This window comes from Lynx canadensis, chromosome A3, assembly GCF_007474595.2.
Source record: "Lynx canadensis isolate LIC74 chromosome A3, mLynCan4.pri.v2, whole genome shotgun sequence".
Lineage (NCBI taxonomy): Eukaryota > Metazoa > Chordata > Mammalia > Carnivora > Felidae > Lynx > Lynx canadensis.
In genome coordinates, this window is record NC_044305.1 from 82187276 (window position 1) to 82204560 (window position 17285).

At 39.6% G+C, this 17285-nt stretch overlaps 1 protein-coding gene across 1 annotated transcript in view; it reads right to left on the reverse strand.

Annotated features, from left to right (window-relative positions):
- RAB1A (RAB1A, member RAS oncogene family) overlaps window positions 1–8629 on the reverse strand; it is a 30896-nt gene extending 22267 nt beyond the window's left edge. Inside the window, exon 1 of the mRNA XM_030310714.1 lies at window positions 8419–8629. Coding sequence (XP_030166574.1) covers window positions 8419–8441 — 23 coding nt within the window. The 5' untranslated portion in view covers window positions 8442–8629. The remainder of the gene's footprint in view (window positions 1–8418) is intronic.
- Between the last annotated feature and the right edge of the window lie 8656 nt (window positions 8630–17285).

Genomic DNA, 17285 nt, shown 5'->3' on the forward strand with positions numbered 1-17285 from the left:
AAAACTGAGAATGGATACAATAATTGACTTCAAGCCTAAGGAAGCTTTAAATACCAACCCAAGATGTGAAAGAGAAAGTCAAAGACCATAATATGTACCTCGTAACATGTATTTCACAAACCTTTAACATTTTTAAAAAGACCTCTCTAATCATAAATTTTAAAAGACACTGACCACAAAAATGTTAGTCGCCTAATTAACTGGCTCAAATTTTAAATTTCTAGAGTTAACCACACACAGTAAGTTGGAAACCGCATACTAGGACTGTGAAATCACAGGCCCTTGAGTTAAAATTCCAATTCTGCTGCTTACTGAATGCCCTTAGGCAAGCCATTAAACTCTTCTCTGCCTTTGTTTCCACATCTGTAAACCTAGGACACTATTTCTTCACAGGACTGAAGGAAAGAATGTACATAAATAAAATTTCTGGCTATTGATGACAACTCAAATTGTTAGCTCTTGACTACATCCCAAGACTAGCATCAAGGTTCTGGAGAGTCCTCCTCAGTACTCTGTTACTCTCCAGCTAAAGAAAACATAAGTAAAACTTCCTGTTAATGATAGAAATCAGTGGCCCTTTCTCTAAATCTTCTGCATCACCTATTCTGCCATTCTATTTTTTAAAAGTATCACAAGATTTAATCTGTGATAATACTGTGATACCAATTATACTTGTTTGAGCATGAGACATTTTTTTTTTTTTAAAGTTAACTTATTTATTTTGCGAAAGTGAAAAGCATGGATTGGGGAGGGGAAGAGAGAGAATCCCAAGGAGGCTCCATGCCACCAGCACAGAGCCTGACACACAGCCTCCATCCCACGAAGAGATCATGACCAGAGCCAAGATCAAGAGCGGGACACTTAACCGATGCTTAACCTACTGAGCCACCCAGGTGCCCCCATGAGTCACCTTCTTAACAAATTGGTATGCACCTGCGAGCAGAGTCCATCTTTCACAATAAAAAAAAAAACTCCCCCCCCCATCCCCTGCCCCAACTCCTAGCATATTCTAACTAATGACAGAGAAAGGGCTGGCTGTTTTCTTTACCAAGCTTTCTTGTAAGGTTGAAATTACCCCTGTGTGTGTGTGTGCATGCATATACACACACACATAGGTATGCATTTACTAGAAGATTTTTTTTAAATGTGTATTAAGAAAATTGTTAAAGTAGACAAAAACAGACTAATTGGGTGATGAGTAATCATGTGTGAGAAAAGCTTTAAAACTGAAACCACTTGCCATTTACAGTCTAATATCCCTTATTAGAATATACATGTCAAATAACATCTCTATAGCACTGTACAGTTTACTCTTGAGACTCAGAACTGAGGTGGTACTAATCACATTTTATAGAGAAAGAAACAGGCGAAAAATGCATAAATGACTTGCAGAGGTAAGTGTCAATCTGAACTTAAACCTAGGGTTTGTAACTCCAAATGCTGTTTTTTATCACACCATATTCCTTCAATGATGTATTTTACATACTCAGATGATAAAAACCTTAAGTCATACATATAAAACCTATCAGAATGAGTCAAACGATTATGAACTAGTACACAGGACCTGACCAAATACAAAGTAAAGTGTGATTCACTGCTTAAATTAACTTAGAACATTTGTGTTGGTAGAAAATAAGTCAGCTTGGCTCAAAAAAGCATGGTAAATTTTACAGTTCAGACTTCATTAGCTTTAGTAACTGATGAATCCAATTGGTCTTTATGAAGACAGGTGCTAGCCACCAATCTACAAATAAAGCACTAAATGATTATCCAGTGTGTATTTCACAAAGTTGCTTCAAATGTCCTTTTATAAACCTAGCTATTCGACTATTTGTATAAGTTTCATCAAACACTTAAGACTATATCACACTTGGCTAGGCATTATCCTAACTATATCCTTTACTGAGGTAGTAAAGATACTACAGAAATGATCTATTGTTCTTAATGCAAACACTAATGTTCTGTGAACTTCATGTGCCTGTTTCAAGGCTCTTGGAAACAACTCATATATTAGTAATTCAATGAGAAACAGAAAGGTAGCATTTAAAAAAAAAAAAAAAAGGAAAGCACAGAATAGTTCACGAAAATAAAGCATACCCAAATAAATCTCACATTTTAAAGCTAATTAGCTCAATACCAGACTTTAAATTAAACTGAGTATAAACAGCATGCACTTTTATGCAAAATGTTTTAAGTATGTATGCACAAAGGGAGCATGTCCACAGATTTCATCAAATGCTCCTAGGAGTACATGACCATAATAAATGGGTTAAGAAAAACTGCTTTATATTTACCCAAAGAATACAAGAACACTAATTCAAAGGGATACATGTACACCTATGTTTATAGCAACACTATTTACCAGAACCAAGATATGAAAGCAGCCCAAGTGTCCATCGATTGATCCATGGACAAAAAAGATGTGGGGTGTGTGTGTGTGTATATACACAATGGAATATTCAGACATAAAAAAGAATGAAATCTTCCCATTTGCAACAACATGGATGGAGCTAAAGCATATGATGCTAAGGGAAGTAAGTCAGAGAAAGACAAATACCTTACTTCACTCATATTTGAAATGTAAGAAACAAAAGGGAAAAAAAATGAGAAACAAATCAAGAAACAGGCTCTCAGTTATAGAGAACTGATGGTTACCAGAGAGAAGGGTGATGGAGCGTGGCTTAAATAAGCATGGGGATAAAGGAGTGAATTTGTGGTGATGAGCACCAGGTGATGTATGGAAGTGCTGAACTGTTGCAGGTGTAATTGTACACCTGAAACTAATATAACAATATATGTCAACGGGAATTAAAAAACAAAACAAAAAAAGAATAACTGCCCTAAATCAAGTTATTGGAAAATATCTATAGGCAGAGTGAAAAAAACAAAGAATAATTCCATTTAAGTACTATTGTTATTCAAAGGAAATATATTCAGACAAGTTGAATCTATCACAGTTCATAGAAAACTTCAATTACATAATTTATGTAATTGCTCACTAGTTTGAAGCACAGACTGCAAAAAAAATGCCCCTGAAGCCAGGTGGCTGGCACATAGTAAGCACTCATTAAATAGTAGCTTCTGTTAAAAAAAAAATGATGTTTCCAAAGAATGGTCCCCCTTATAAACAAAGGCGTTTACATGACCACCACCTGTCAGAATTAGGAAATCTACAAACAGGGAACAGTGTAAACTTAATCGGAACCTGTCACAACCTTGGATTTAATAAAGCAGAGTGCTCCTAGCAACTGAGCCAACCAGTCACAAAACTACCAAGGAAAACTTCATTTCCTACTCCTCCTCTGTACCCCATTTCTCAACAAACCAACACTTTTTCTCTCACTCCTCAGGACTATTATTTTTTTCCAAATATCACCCCACATTACCCTTTTATTTATTATCTGAAACACAGAGCAGTTTGAAAGAAAAGCCAAGACCTAAGTGTTCTTCCCTAAATACTATTCTAGACATCAAAAAGGCAATCTCAGCTCCACCTTCTACAGGAAAAGAGAGGAGTAGTCTGACCATGCCTCTCTCCTTGGTGGGGGAGGGAGGAGGCATTTTGCCTCTTTTACTGAAACTCCAAAGTTGAGCTCAGACAATGGTAAAAAGCTGATAAGCTACATAAATAAAATACCTCATGCACTGGCATTCTATATCCATTTTTAGTTTATTTTCATCTTAAAACACTCAAAGTATTTTTTAGCAAACCTTAAATCTCAGAAACCTTAAAAAGCATTTTACTTGACCTTAAATATTTTCATACATTAGAAAGAGACAAGAATAGATAACATTAGCAAAAAAAAAAATAAAGCTATTAATTATCAAAAATGAAACTTTACTACAATGGCAAATAGTAAAACTATCCTAAACGTATAGTCAAAGGTTGCCAAGGAAAGAAATACATGCACACAAAGGATTGCTAGTAGGATGTGAATATAACAAAATGGTAGCACATAGATAAATTACTAAGACTGCTTTCAGAATAAAAAAGACTGAAATATCCAAGAAACAAAATTACTCAGAAAGCAAAATTCTCTTTAAAAGTCAACTAAAGAGTTTTCAAGAGAACACTGGATTCTGAAGCTCTTTCATCTTTTAATATTTTTTAAAAATTTTTATTTGGAATATGTAAGAACCTGTCAAAAATTCTCATTTTAACTTAATGATGAAAAAAATATTAAATGCCAAATTTCAGTTCTCTTCAAATGACCTGACAAGATCATATATTCACACAAAACTCTTAAGATTCATGCTGTAGATTCTACATAGCTGCCGGAAACACACTCCCCAAAAAAATCACACATGCTGATTCTCTACAGAAATTAAAGTATATTCTGGATGGTGAGAATACTGGTTATTTTTCTTCTTTAAACTTTTCTGAATTTTTCAAACCATTATCAACACCACCCAAAACTCATCAAGACAACCAAAAAAAGGCAACTTACTTTAGTTGATTTCTTTTCTAATAAAAAAAGTGCTAAAAAAAAAGTGTACCAAAGCCAATTATGACATACTTATTGTCAGATAACAAAACATATTAAGTTGCTTTTACTTTCAAACTCTTATGTTAAAAGTGCAGGCAGAAAAAAAAAAAGAAAGAAAGAAAAAGGCAAATGTTCATTACGTCTACTATTATTAGTCTCCTGTTAGAAGAGCAAAGTTTGAAAGACTGATTAAATCCTGGGCCATGATCTCAAACATCATTCGGAAGCCGTGTTAAAACATAAACAAGGCATTTACTATAAAACTTTTTTTTTTAAATGCTTATTTATTTTTGAGACAGAGAGAGACAGAGCATGAACGGGGGAGGAGCAGAGAGAGAGAGGGAGACACAGAATCCGAAGCAGGCTCCAGGCTCTGAGCTGTCAGCACAGAGCCCGACGCGGGGCTCAAACTCACGGACCATGAGATCATGACCTGAGCCGAAGTAGGGCGCTTTACTGACTGAGCCACCCAGGGTCCCCACTATAAAATTTTTCTACATTAAAGAACTACAGGTGATCCAAGAAGATGACTATAGTCCTTCCTATTGTAGTTAATTGGTATATCCATGATAAGTACCCACACTTTATTCTTAACACACTCCTTACAGATGAAGTAGCCAAAATGGTTTTCTTGACACTAAAAAATCCACCAAAAGCTTATGGATTAGAGAAAAATGTTTCTGGTATGACAATAATGCTAAGTATTTCTTAACCAGTGTGCTGAAATAATCACTGCCTGCTTCACCACCTAGCTCAAAAAATCTTCAGATCTCCAGAAAAAAGAAGAATTTGATCTTTTCACCTACTTTTCCCACTATTGAGATTCCACTTCCAGTTGCTTTTTCTTGTTTGTACTTGAAATTCACAAATCAGTCATTACCCTTAATTTCTGCCATAAAGATAACCCAGGGTTGTCATTTCTCCCATATCAGCCAAATAATGTAGAAAGTAGTCAAAGGGACAGCTTAAAATTTAATCTTTGGCTGCTATATTTCTCATTCTCCTCCTCCCAAACCAAGTTTACAACTAAAAGATCATAAAGTAAAAGCATTCAATAAAAAAACTACCAACAGGCAATCTTATATGTTGATCAATAATCTAAAAAAAAACCCTGTTCCTTCTGAGAGAACCAAATTTTTTCTTTTATCAAGAACCCATTTTCATTTTACCAAATTCAGTGGCACCCATGAAGCAGATTTTAAAAGTTTCTAAAAGGAATAAGATAAATTAGATGATAAACCAAAAACAAGGAATATTTAGAGAGCACTTTTAAACATTATCTAGTGTTCTACCCTTTCACATCAACATATGTGTATGCCAAAATACACACGTATTGTAACGTATATTATACCTAACATATACGGCTCTAAGTATAAGCTATTAAGACAACACCACAGAATTGTGAAAGCATTCACCCATTAAAAGTTTTAATTTAAGAAAAAATAAAAGATTTTAAAGTTTAGAACAGGTACTAAAGTAAATAGACGTATAAGAATTTTTGTTCTTTCTCTATTTTCCGATCTTTCACTAACTACTTTTATGATGGTTAGCTTCATTAAAGACAAAAAGAAAAAAAACGCAAGTCACATTGTTAAAATCTGCTTGCTGCTTGCCCTTGTGACCTTCCCTAATAAATACCCATCACCTCCTCTCCAAGTAATTTTCACTAATGCTCTTCAAAGGTTTTCCCAACTCCTATTTTATTAGACACAGTATAGACTAGAAGTATAATTGGCCAGTTACGGGCATACTCGATAGCAGAAAAAGTATAAAAATGACTTCTGGGTTTGATCCTGTTGAGATCATTAACGGATGGTTTGGCACTTAAGAATTACTATCATTGCCATTTATTAACCATTTTCCTTTCTTCCCCCTTGAAAAATCCTCCCCACTCCCTAGAGCTTCTCTAAATCTACTGCTAATAATTCTCTCACAAGCCTCTTTTCTATAAATTCTTCCTGAACCCAACTGTCCAACCACAACCCTCCACCCTCCTGTGAACTCTTGTTGCTCCTATCCATGCTGCACATCTGGAATGAACTCTACTGGCATTTACCAAACTATTTTCTATACTCCATTATAAACTCCTTAAGGGTAAGGATTATATTCCTAAATCCTAGCACTACTAGAATGTCACACATGATAATGACATGACACACACCACCTGGAGTGCTCTTCTTTTGCATACACTTGAATCTCACAACTACCCTGATAGGAATACTGACTGCTATCCTATTTTATAGAAGGAGAAACAAATTCAGAGGCCAAATAATTTGTCATGGTTCTGTTAAACTAATCTTCAAAATCTATTTATAGTACTAAATATATTCAGCAAATAGAAGGAACTCCCCTAATGGACAAGGTTTACAAGTCTCCATAAAGTGACAAATCCATGTACTTTATTGTTGCCAGGAAAACCACCAAATTAGGATCCTCAAGTTCAACTCTCCCTAATTGTGCAAAACCAACTTTGTCCTAGGAGTCTGATAAAGAAATTAAAAACTGCCAACATAGCAAACACGGCACTATGGGAACACGATCCTCAATTTCTTAAAGTATATAAAATTTTAATGAAATAGAATGGCTTCTGTTTAGTGCAAAAGGGGACATTTCAGCATCAAACCACCGTATTACAAAACTTGAAGTCAGAATGCATTTTGCAAGAACCATGTGACACACACATGACAGTCAGCTAAACTGATGGGTAGACCTTTTAGGGGAACTGTTTAGCACTAACTGACCAAAGAAGCAAATAAAGTCAACTTTTAAAATACTGACTTTTGCTTAAAAAAAAAAAATTCCCTCTCTACCCCAAAGCCTTCTGATGCTGAAGAACACCAATTAAATCTCCTCCATTCATTAATTTATATATGTAAGCTGAAGGAGGACTTTTTTTTTTTAAGGGCCATTAAAGACAGCCCAAAGAAATCTTCCCAAGAAAAAGTGAACACCAGTTCCCAGGAAAGGTGCCAGGTGTGTCACATATGCTGTGGTGACTTCTTGAGTAAGAAAAGAAATGCATTAACTTTTCATGACACGTCATGGAACCTCATTCCCTATCTTCGAGCATTCAAGAAGGTAATCCAAAACCTACAGATCATAGAGCCCATTCGTTTCTCTTTCAACTTGACAGCAGTCTTCCTTTAGTTTGATAACATCAGAAAAATGTTCCTACGTCTTAGTTGTTTTTCTTTTCTCGACCTACACAAGACAAAATGACTTCAGTGTCCTCTTAAAAAAAAAAAAAAAAAAAGGCAATGGGCCCCGTGAGTTCTTGAAGAACCCCAGGGAATAAGTTAAAAAAAAAAAAAAACTAAACTAAAAATGTAAAATAAAATCTCTTCTCACCATCTACTCATTCCCCTCAATCCCACGCAGTGGGAAAAGCATCCATATTACCTGCAGCCTGGCCGGAGAGTGAAAGAAAGAGCCAACAAGCTCAAGATTTACAAGTAAAAGCAGGTTTCCACCCCTGACGATTCTGACAGCTCCGCAGAGTGCGGGCGCAGGGTCTGACAGTGCCCTCTAGGACAGCTCTCCCAGTCTATCCTCTCCCCCCTTAAAAATAAGTCTTCCTTCAAAAGTCACTGCTTCTGCGAGAAACTACCCCCCCTTCCGCCGCCCCACCACCGACTCCAAACTCCCCAACCCCCTCAACAGACTATTCCTCTGCACCGGCCCGGCACTGAGGGCTTCCAACCAGACCTGGTCCAGGCCCGGGCGGCTCACCCCTCCGACCCGACCCCTCCCCCCGGCCACCCCTCTTCCGTCAGACAATGGGGCCCGACTCCGGGCCACCAGCATCTCCTGCCTTACCACCCTCACCTCACCCTGGCCGAGGCCCTCACTCCCGCCTCAGCCCTCTTCGCCCCTCTTAAGCTTTTCCAAGCAGGCCCACGGACCCAGCCGACCGGTGCTCTCCTGCACTCACTATTCGGGATTCATGCTGGACATGTCACTGCAGCTGCCGCCACCGCCGCCCTTGCTGCTGCAGCCGCCGCCCTGACTCTCCGCGCCACGGGTAATCGAGGGAAAGGAATGGATAGGCTGTTCCGGAGAGCAAACGTCTTCCCCACTCCGTCCCCTAAGAACACAATCAGCAGCCGCCGCCACTCAGCTATCGCTTCCACCCAAAATGGCCGCTGGCGAACCAGGAAATAGGAAAGCCTTAGACCGAGGGGTCTTTACACAGCCCAAAGGGCGGCCGCACCGCGTGCACGCCGGGAAAGAGAGTTCGAACCCACAGCGGGAGCTGGAGACGGACGGTGCGGTATGTCAACCAGGACTCAACTTCCCGCCAAACCCGCGCCTCTGGTGCATGCGTACTTGAGAGCTTGTCGCTCGCCCCATTCCCACTCTCTCACCTCCCCACCCTCTTGCCCTCCTGGTCCCCGCCCCGCTGACTCGCTTGCTTGGACTTCGCTCGGACTCCCCCTAGCGATTGGCTAGACCGAGCGGCCCTGGTGATGTCATCAGTGAGACGTGGCAGCAGGACGAGTCAGCCCCCCAAGGGGGAGGGGGGAGGGAGGGACAGAGGGCGGTGCCGGCCAAGGCTGGAGATGAGGGTGGGGGTGATCTGGGGACTCCAAAGGTGAGGAGAGAAGGGTAGAAACCAAGGGCTGCTTTAGAGCGGAGGCTGCGAGGACGGGCAAGCTGGAGGACCTGCTTGGCGGGTCCGCCTGGCGGGTCCTTCCGCCTATGCGCCTTTTGCTGGCCTGACCGCCTGAGCTGGAGCTTTTCCAGTTGATCCCAGGACGTCCGCGTTAAGGACGGAAGAGGAATTGAGGGGCCTCTGTTCACAAATTCGGGCCTATGGAGAACACGGAGCCGTTTCTTCAGTTCACTTCCTCACTCACCCAACCTTACTGGGTCTGTTTATCGGCTAGTGTTGGTTGCAGACACTATTTCTTTTTTCATTTCTTACCATTTCCTTTACACCCCGGCTCTGATCACCTCAGCCGGATGTACCTCCAAGTGGACTCCTTCTATCTCTTCTTTGTCCAGACATTTGCAAACGCAGCCAGATTTATCTTCCTGAAACAGCAGTTCCATAACAACCTTACTTTTCAGTGGTTCCACTTTTCGTTGGATGCGATGCAGCCCAAAGTCAGCCAGAAATTCAAGGTCTTCCTGCTCTGGCCCAAGGCTTCAGGTTGAACTGTAATTTTAGTTGTATTTAATGCTGAGCTGTTCTGCAAGATAGAAAAATAATAAGCGATGGAAACATGCAATTCATCACTACATAATGCCTAGAAACTCTGGGAGTAATATTAACATTTTAAAAACCTAACAGTCTTAAACTCTTTAATCAGCTCAGGAATTAAATCTCCACTAAACTTTAACATATTATCTTGGGTTATTTAATGCAAAGGGCATAGTATAATACATTGTCCAAAGTTTATCTTCCAACTTGTTCTAAGAACCAAGAAAATTATCTCCCAAGAGCGATTGCAAAATCACTTTTAAATTCCCATGACACTGTAATACCCAAGGAAGGCAGTTTCTATACCCAGTTACTAACTATACCCCTTAGCCCCAAAATTCTGCCATGTGGCCTCAGCTGACAACCTCATCAAATAGCACACTAGAGTTCCTTCACATCATACTGGCTTCAGAAATGAACATGGTGGCCACACCAGCAGAAAGAAGTACCTTGAACTGATCAGTGATAGACCTCAAAAAAAAAAAAAAAAAAAAAGTTTATTACCCTGGACTCTTGTCCTTTCTTGCTTATTGTGATTCACAGAAGAACAACTGCAAAGAACTTATCCTGAACTAAAATATGTTTTAACCTGCCCCTTCCCTTGGAAGTATACCCCTAAACTTCCTTAAGTATCTATTTCCTTTCCCAACAAAGAGTTACTTCCTACTTACTTTTAACTTCAGTGAGAGAGTAGTTGTGAGAATTAAATAAAACAGTATAAAGCATATAACACTATGACTATGGGTTACTTAGCATTACCGTTCTCCTTCCTTTAACTCCCTCAGAAGTTTTAAGTGCATGTGCTGTACACTAAGAACAAAACATCTCATATCTCAGTAATGATGGTGTGATATGCAAGGAGATCAGAGACAGCTTAGCCTGGGATTGGTGGGTGGTTGTTTCCTACCCACTAGCAAAACTTGAGTCACTTACATTAAGACTTCCTTGGGGTACCTGGGTGGCTCAGTTGGTTAAGTGTCCAACTTTGGCTCAGGTCATGATCTCATGGTTTGTGAGTTCGAGCCCTGCGTGGGGCTCCGTGCTGACAGCTCAGAGCCTGGAGCCTGCTTTGGATTCTGTGTCTCCCTCTCTCTCTGACCCTTCCCTGCTCATGCTCTGTCGTTCTATCTTACAAAAATAAATAAACATTCAAAAAAATTAAAAAAAAAAAAAGACTTCCTTCCCAAACTTAGAGTGTCCGTCTTGCTGATTCAAACTTCAATATATTTTATGTTTAGGTGTTTAAGAGTAACTGCTTTTGTAGCTCAGATTAAGAAGTCAGAATAATTCATTAAACTAGTGTGTACCCTGTCAACTGCCCCACTGCTGAATCAGAATTCTCCTAGGCCTATTTGTCCATTTATTCTTTGGCTCATTCTTTTCTTCCTTTATTTTTTCTTTCCTTCCTTCCTTTCTTCTGGTCTTCCTTTCTTTCCCTTTTCTTCGCCTTTTCATTTATCAAATATTTGTGACCTGGCACATAATGAATGTGTTTGGAACTTGTGCTTGGAACCATGAGCAATGCAAAGGTGAATGATTATAGCTCTCTGCCTGCAAGGAGATTACAACCCAGTGAAGAAAGATGTGTAACACAAATGAAGCCTTAGGGGGAAATGCTATTTAAATGATATAAGGTGTATAAGGACAAAAAAACAGACCGTGATTGCCAGGACATAGGAATGGGAGGAGGGAATTGTCTATAAAGAGACACAGAAACTTTTTGGTTTCACTAAAATACTCTATAACTTCATGTGGTAATGATAAGTTACTCAACTATGTATGCTTGTCAAAACTCATAGAAATATATACTTTAAAAGGGGTGAATTTTTCTGTGTATAAATTATATCTCAGTTATAACCTGACTTTTCAAAAAAACGATATGAGCTGAAAGTACAGAGGAAGGAAAACAATTCTGACTCAGACTATTAGAATGTTTTCATGAAGAAGGTGACATTTGAATCAGGCCTCGAAAAAAAATAAAATAACTGATTATTGGCAGAACATGGGGAGAGGGAGCCATTTATCCTAGAATGACAAAATAATGTGAAGCAGAACCCTAGAAGTGTGAAGATGCACATGTTTAAGAATAGAAATCACAGTTTCCGTGGTAGAAAAGGGAGGAGGTGTTTAGGTTAAGGCAAGTAATGGGGGCCCCAAATGCCTGCTAAGGAGTTTCAACTTTGTTCAATAGGTCATGGAGAGAGCCAAGAAAATTCTGAGAAGGAAAGTGAGGTGATCAGCTCAGTTATTTATTTATTTATTTATTTATTTATTATTATTTTTCCAGCTCAGTGTTCTAAAAGGAGCACTTTGGAGTTCTGTGGAGACTGGAGACAGGGAGATTAGTTAAAAGGTAATTAGATTCACTTAGTCAAGAGATGATGTGTCCTGACCTAGGGCAAATTGCATCCAGAATGGAAGGAGAGGAGAATCCAGAGAGAATAGAACCTGAAGGTGTGGAGAGAGGAGAGGAGCTCAAAAGTGACTCAGAGACATCCAGTTTACCTGCCAGCATGGAAACCAAGGCCCCAATTAAAGCCAGAGAACAGAAGAGAGGGGCATTGGAGAGGGTGCAGGTGGAAGACTGGCAGTGCTATGCAGTTTGAGGGCAAAGTTAAAGCTGCCCTGGTGTAGAAGTGCTAGAATCACCAGAAATTGTTCCCCTTCTATATCAGCAAACACACACACACACACACACACACACACACACACACGATTGTCAAAGAAAGACAAACCAGAAAAACCGTAAAGACTCCACCAAAAAACTACTAGAATTGATAAGTGAATTCAGTAAAAGTCACGGGATCCAAAATCAATCTACAGAAATATAGTGCATTTCTATACACCAATAATGAAGCAGCAGAAAGTGAAATGAAAAAAATAATCCCATTTACAATTGCAGCAAAAATAATGAAATATCTAGGAATAATTAACCAAAGAAGTGAACGATCTATACTCTGAAAGCTGTAAAACACTGATGAATGAAATACAAGATGATGCAAAGAAATGGAAAGACATTCCATGCTCATGGATTGGAAGAAGAAATATTGTTAAAATGTCCACACCGCCCAAAGCAATCTACAGATTAATGAAATCCCTATCAAAATACCAACATTTTTTCACATAACTAGAGCACCCTAAAATTTGTATGAAGCCACAGAAGATCCTGAATAGCCAAGGCAATGTTTTTTTAAAGCACTTTTAAACAGAATTATTTTATTTTATTTTTATTTTAAGTAGGCTCATACCTAATGTGGAGCTGAACTCACGAGCTTAAGAGTCACATGCTCTACCGACTGAGCCAGCCCGGTGCCCCAGCCAAAGCAATCTTGAAAAAGAATAACAAAGCTGGAAGTATCACAATTCCAGACTTCAAGTTATATTACAAAGTGGTAGTGATATTTTTTAAAGATTTTATTTTAAGTAATCTCTACACCCAACGTGGGGCTCAAATGCACAACCTTGAGATCAACAGTTGCATGCTCTTCTGACTGAGCAAGCCAAGTGCCCCACAAAGCAGCAGTAATTAAAACAGTATAGTTTTGGCATAAAAATAAACACATAGTTCAACGGAACAGAATAGAAAACCCAGAAATAAGCCCACAGTTAATCTTCAACAAAGCAAGATTTCCCATCTTGGAAAAAGACAGTGTCTTCAACAAATAGTGTTGGAAAAACTGGACAGCTATGTACAAAAGAATGAAACTGGACCACTTTCTTTTACCATACACAAAAATAAACTCAAAATGGATTAAGGATCTAAATATGAGACCTGAAACTATAAAAATCCTATAAGAGAGCACAGGCAGTAATTTTTCTGACCTTGGCTGTAAGCGACATTTTTCTAGATATGTCTCCTAAGGCAAGGGAAACAAAAGCAAAAATAAACTTTTGGGACTACATCAAAATAAATAGTTTCTCCACCATGAAGGCAACAATCAGCAAAACTAAAAGACAACCTACAGAATAGGAGAGATATTTGCAAATGATATATTTGATAAAGGGTTAGTATCCAAAATATATAAAGACTGATACAACTCAACACCCCCCAAAAAATAATCCAATTAAAAATGGACAGAAGACATGAACATACATTCCTCCAGAGAAGATATCCAGATGGCCAACAACACATGAAAAGATGCTTAACATCACTCATCACAGGGAAATGTAAATCAAAAACCACAGTGAGATGGCTAAAATCAACAACACAAGGAACAAATGTTGGTGAGGATGTGGAGAAAAAGGAACCCTCTTACCTGTTGGTGGAAATGCTAACTGGTGCAGCCACTGTGGAAACAGTATGGAGGTTCCTCAAACAATTAAAAATAGAATTACCATATGATCTGGTAATTCCACTGCTGGATATTTACCGCAAAAATACAAAACACTAATTTAAAAGGATACATGCTCCTATGTTTACTGCAGCATTATTTACAATAGCCAAACTATAGAGGCAGCCCAACAGTCCACTGACAGATGAATGGATAAAGAAGAGGTGGTATATCAGGGCACCTGGGTGTCTCTGTCAGTTAAGCATCTGACTCTTGATCTCAGCTCAGGCATTGAGTTCAAGCCCTCCATTGGGTTCCGTGCTGTGCATGAAGTCTACCTAAAAAAAGAAAAGAAGAGATGGTAGAAATATACAATGGGCTATTATTCACCCATAAAAAGGAATGAAATCTTGCCATTTGCAACAAAATGAATGGAGCTAGAGAGTATAATGCTAAGCAAAATAAGTCACCCAGAGAAAGACAAATACCAAATGATCTCACTCACATATGAAATTTAAGAAACAAAACAAATGAGCAGAGGGAAGGGAGAGAAACCAAGAAACAGACTCTTTTCTAAAGAAAATTTTAAGTTTATTATTTTGAGAGAGTGAGAGAGAAGAGCATGCACATATGTGAGAGAGGGGCAGAGAGAAAGAGGGAGAGAGACAATCCCAAGCAGGCTCCATGCTCTCAGCATGGAATCCAACAGAGGCCTGATCCCCACAAACTCTGAGATCATGACCTGAGCCAAAACCAAGATTTGGACACGTAACTGACTAAGCCACCCAGGGGCCCCCAAGCCTCTAACTAGAGAGAACAAACTGATGTTACCAGAGTGGAGGGAGGTGAGGGATGGGTGAAACAAGTGATGGAGATTAAAGAGTACACTTATCGTCAGAGCACTGAGTAATGTATACACTTAAAACAAACAAACAAACAAAAAAAAAAGACAAACTAGACAAAAGTTAAAGTGGTAAGAGGAATAGACTTCATCATAACAACTATTGCGATAGCTGGAAAAAGGCCCAGTGTGAACTGAAACTCACCATCATTAAAATAAAAGCTAGACTTTTTAAAGCTGGCATGTGCTAAGGAAAATGCACTGAGAGGTGTTAACAGGGTTAACACATGTCTAGGGTTAGTCCATGTGTCTAGGCCATCTGGGTTTGTTAACTGGCACTTATCCAGAAGACAAACTTTGTGCATCTTTATGACAGGAAGCAGCAGTGCAAATTAAAGCAAGGTGCTCAGTGCCCACTGGGCTGAGAGTGAGAATTATCTCCTTGAATGTTTGCATTTCCAAGAGACAGGAAGCAAGGAAGGATTTATAATTGCAAGCTTTCTAAAGTGACTACTCTAAAAGGGGTTTTGGAGACCTCTCTCCCTGCCACCATGTTTTGCCTAGAACAAACAATAAATTCCTCAGGCAGCACTGAGCTTTCTCAGGCAGGCTTGGGTCATCCCAAAGACATGGCCTTCAGCAGTTAGAAACTATCCTGGTGTTTGTTCAAATCTCTTAGTGTATGGGAGCAGATAAAATCATTTATGCTGAGAGTCGGTCATTTTTATAAGCCAAGGTTGAGACCTGTTTGAGAAGAGGGCTCAAAGGAGCCTGACTAGAGTTTGGTCAAAGAGAGCCTTTGTCAAAGACAGAATCCTGCATTTAAGATGTCCAGTGATTGTGTAAGAAACATTTCTTTATGTCAATGGATCCAATGTACCACATTTGATCTGCAGGCAGGAATGGCGAAAAGTCTTAGGGGAAATTGCAAAGTTGGAAAATGTTTCCAGGACTTGAACTTCCCGGCTACCACCACCCCCTTCTTTCAGACACCCTCTTCCCATACCCAATCTTACCCCAAATATATACTCTCAATATACATTAAACTCATCCCTACTTCACTCTAAGGTGATTCCCTCTTCTATTCCACCTTTCCACACCTATTAGCTTAGGGGTGAGAAACTTTAGAAGTGAGTTTACTACTTCTTTACCTCTGCTTTGTTCCTCCAAAACAGAAGGGTGTTGAGGTCATAGACTCTTGCATCCGTATATCCTCCACCCCCCATATCGAGTTCCATTCTCCACCCTGAGCAAGACTTTAAGTTGGGTGACATTGGACTGCACCATTCTGTTCCACTAAAATATAACAGGAATCAGAGAGCACTGGCACAGGACAGAAACCTGGAGAACATTTAGTAAAGAAACCTTGATTCTTTTTAGACAAAAACCTAAACTCGTGTGTGAGTTAATGACACAGCAGGAATAGAACCCAAGTCTCCTGACTCCCATTCTCGTGCTCTTCACATTGCCCTTCAGATTATTTGCTCAGACCCCTGGAGAGGAAGTGTCAAAGGGCATGAAAGAGAGATAATTTCCTCATAAAATCCAACCATCTTTTTTTTTTTTTTTTTAAACGTTTATTTATTTTTGGGATAGAGAGAGACAGAGCATGAACGGGGGAGGGGCAGAGAGAGAGGGAGACACAGAATCGGAAACAGGCTCCAGGCTCTGAGCCATCAGCCCAGAGCTTGACGCGGGGCTCGAACTCACCGACCGCGAGATCGTGACCTGGCTGAAGTCGGACGCTTAACCGACTGCGCCACCCAGGCGCCCCAAACCATCTTTTTAACACAATAGACGAATGAAAACCAAAATAGGACTCTACTCTGTTCAATATTTACTCTCTGGTACCCCCAACAGTGCTGAGAAAGTTCCCAGAAGCTAGTGCTATCTTCTACATATTCTTCTCTCAGAATGCCATGTATTCCTAAGGACCACCTGTAATCACATCTCTTTCTGGAAGCCTTCTCTGTCTACATCAACCTGAAGTAGATGACCTTCGTCTCCTCTTATCTACCTCAGCTCTTTTGTTAGTGTTCATGTCATACCTCATACAAAGCTATCCAATTCAGAAGCCATGATCCACATATAGCTATTTAAATGAGTTAAAATTAAGTTAAAAATTCAGGTCAGTTCCTCAGTTGCATTATCCACATTTCAAGTACTAAACAGCCACAAGAGGCTAGTGGATACCATATTAGACAATACACATTAAAGAACATTTCCATCATTAGTTCTATTAGAACAGAAAGTTCTGTTAGACAGCTCTATATACTATCATGATTTTTTTGAGAGAGAGAGCACACATGCACACCCTGTGGGGAGGGGCAGAGGGAGAGGGAGAGAGAAAATCTTGAGCAGGCTCCGTACTCAGCGTGGAGCCTGATGTGGGGCTCAGTCTCACAACTGTGAGATCAAGACCTGAACCAAAATCAAGAGTTGGATGCTCAACTGACTGAGCTCCCCAAATGCCCCTAGTTATA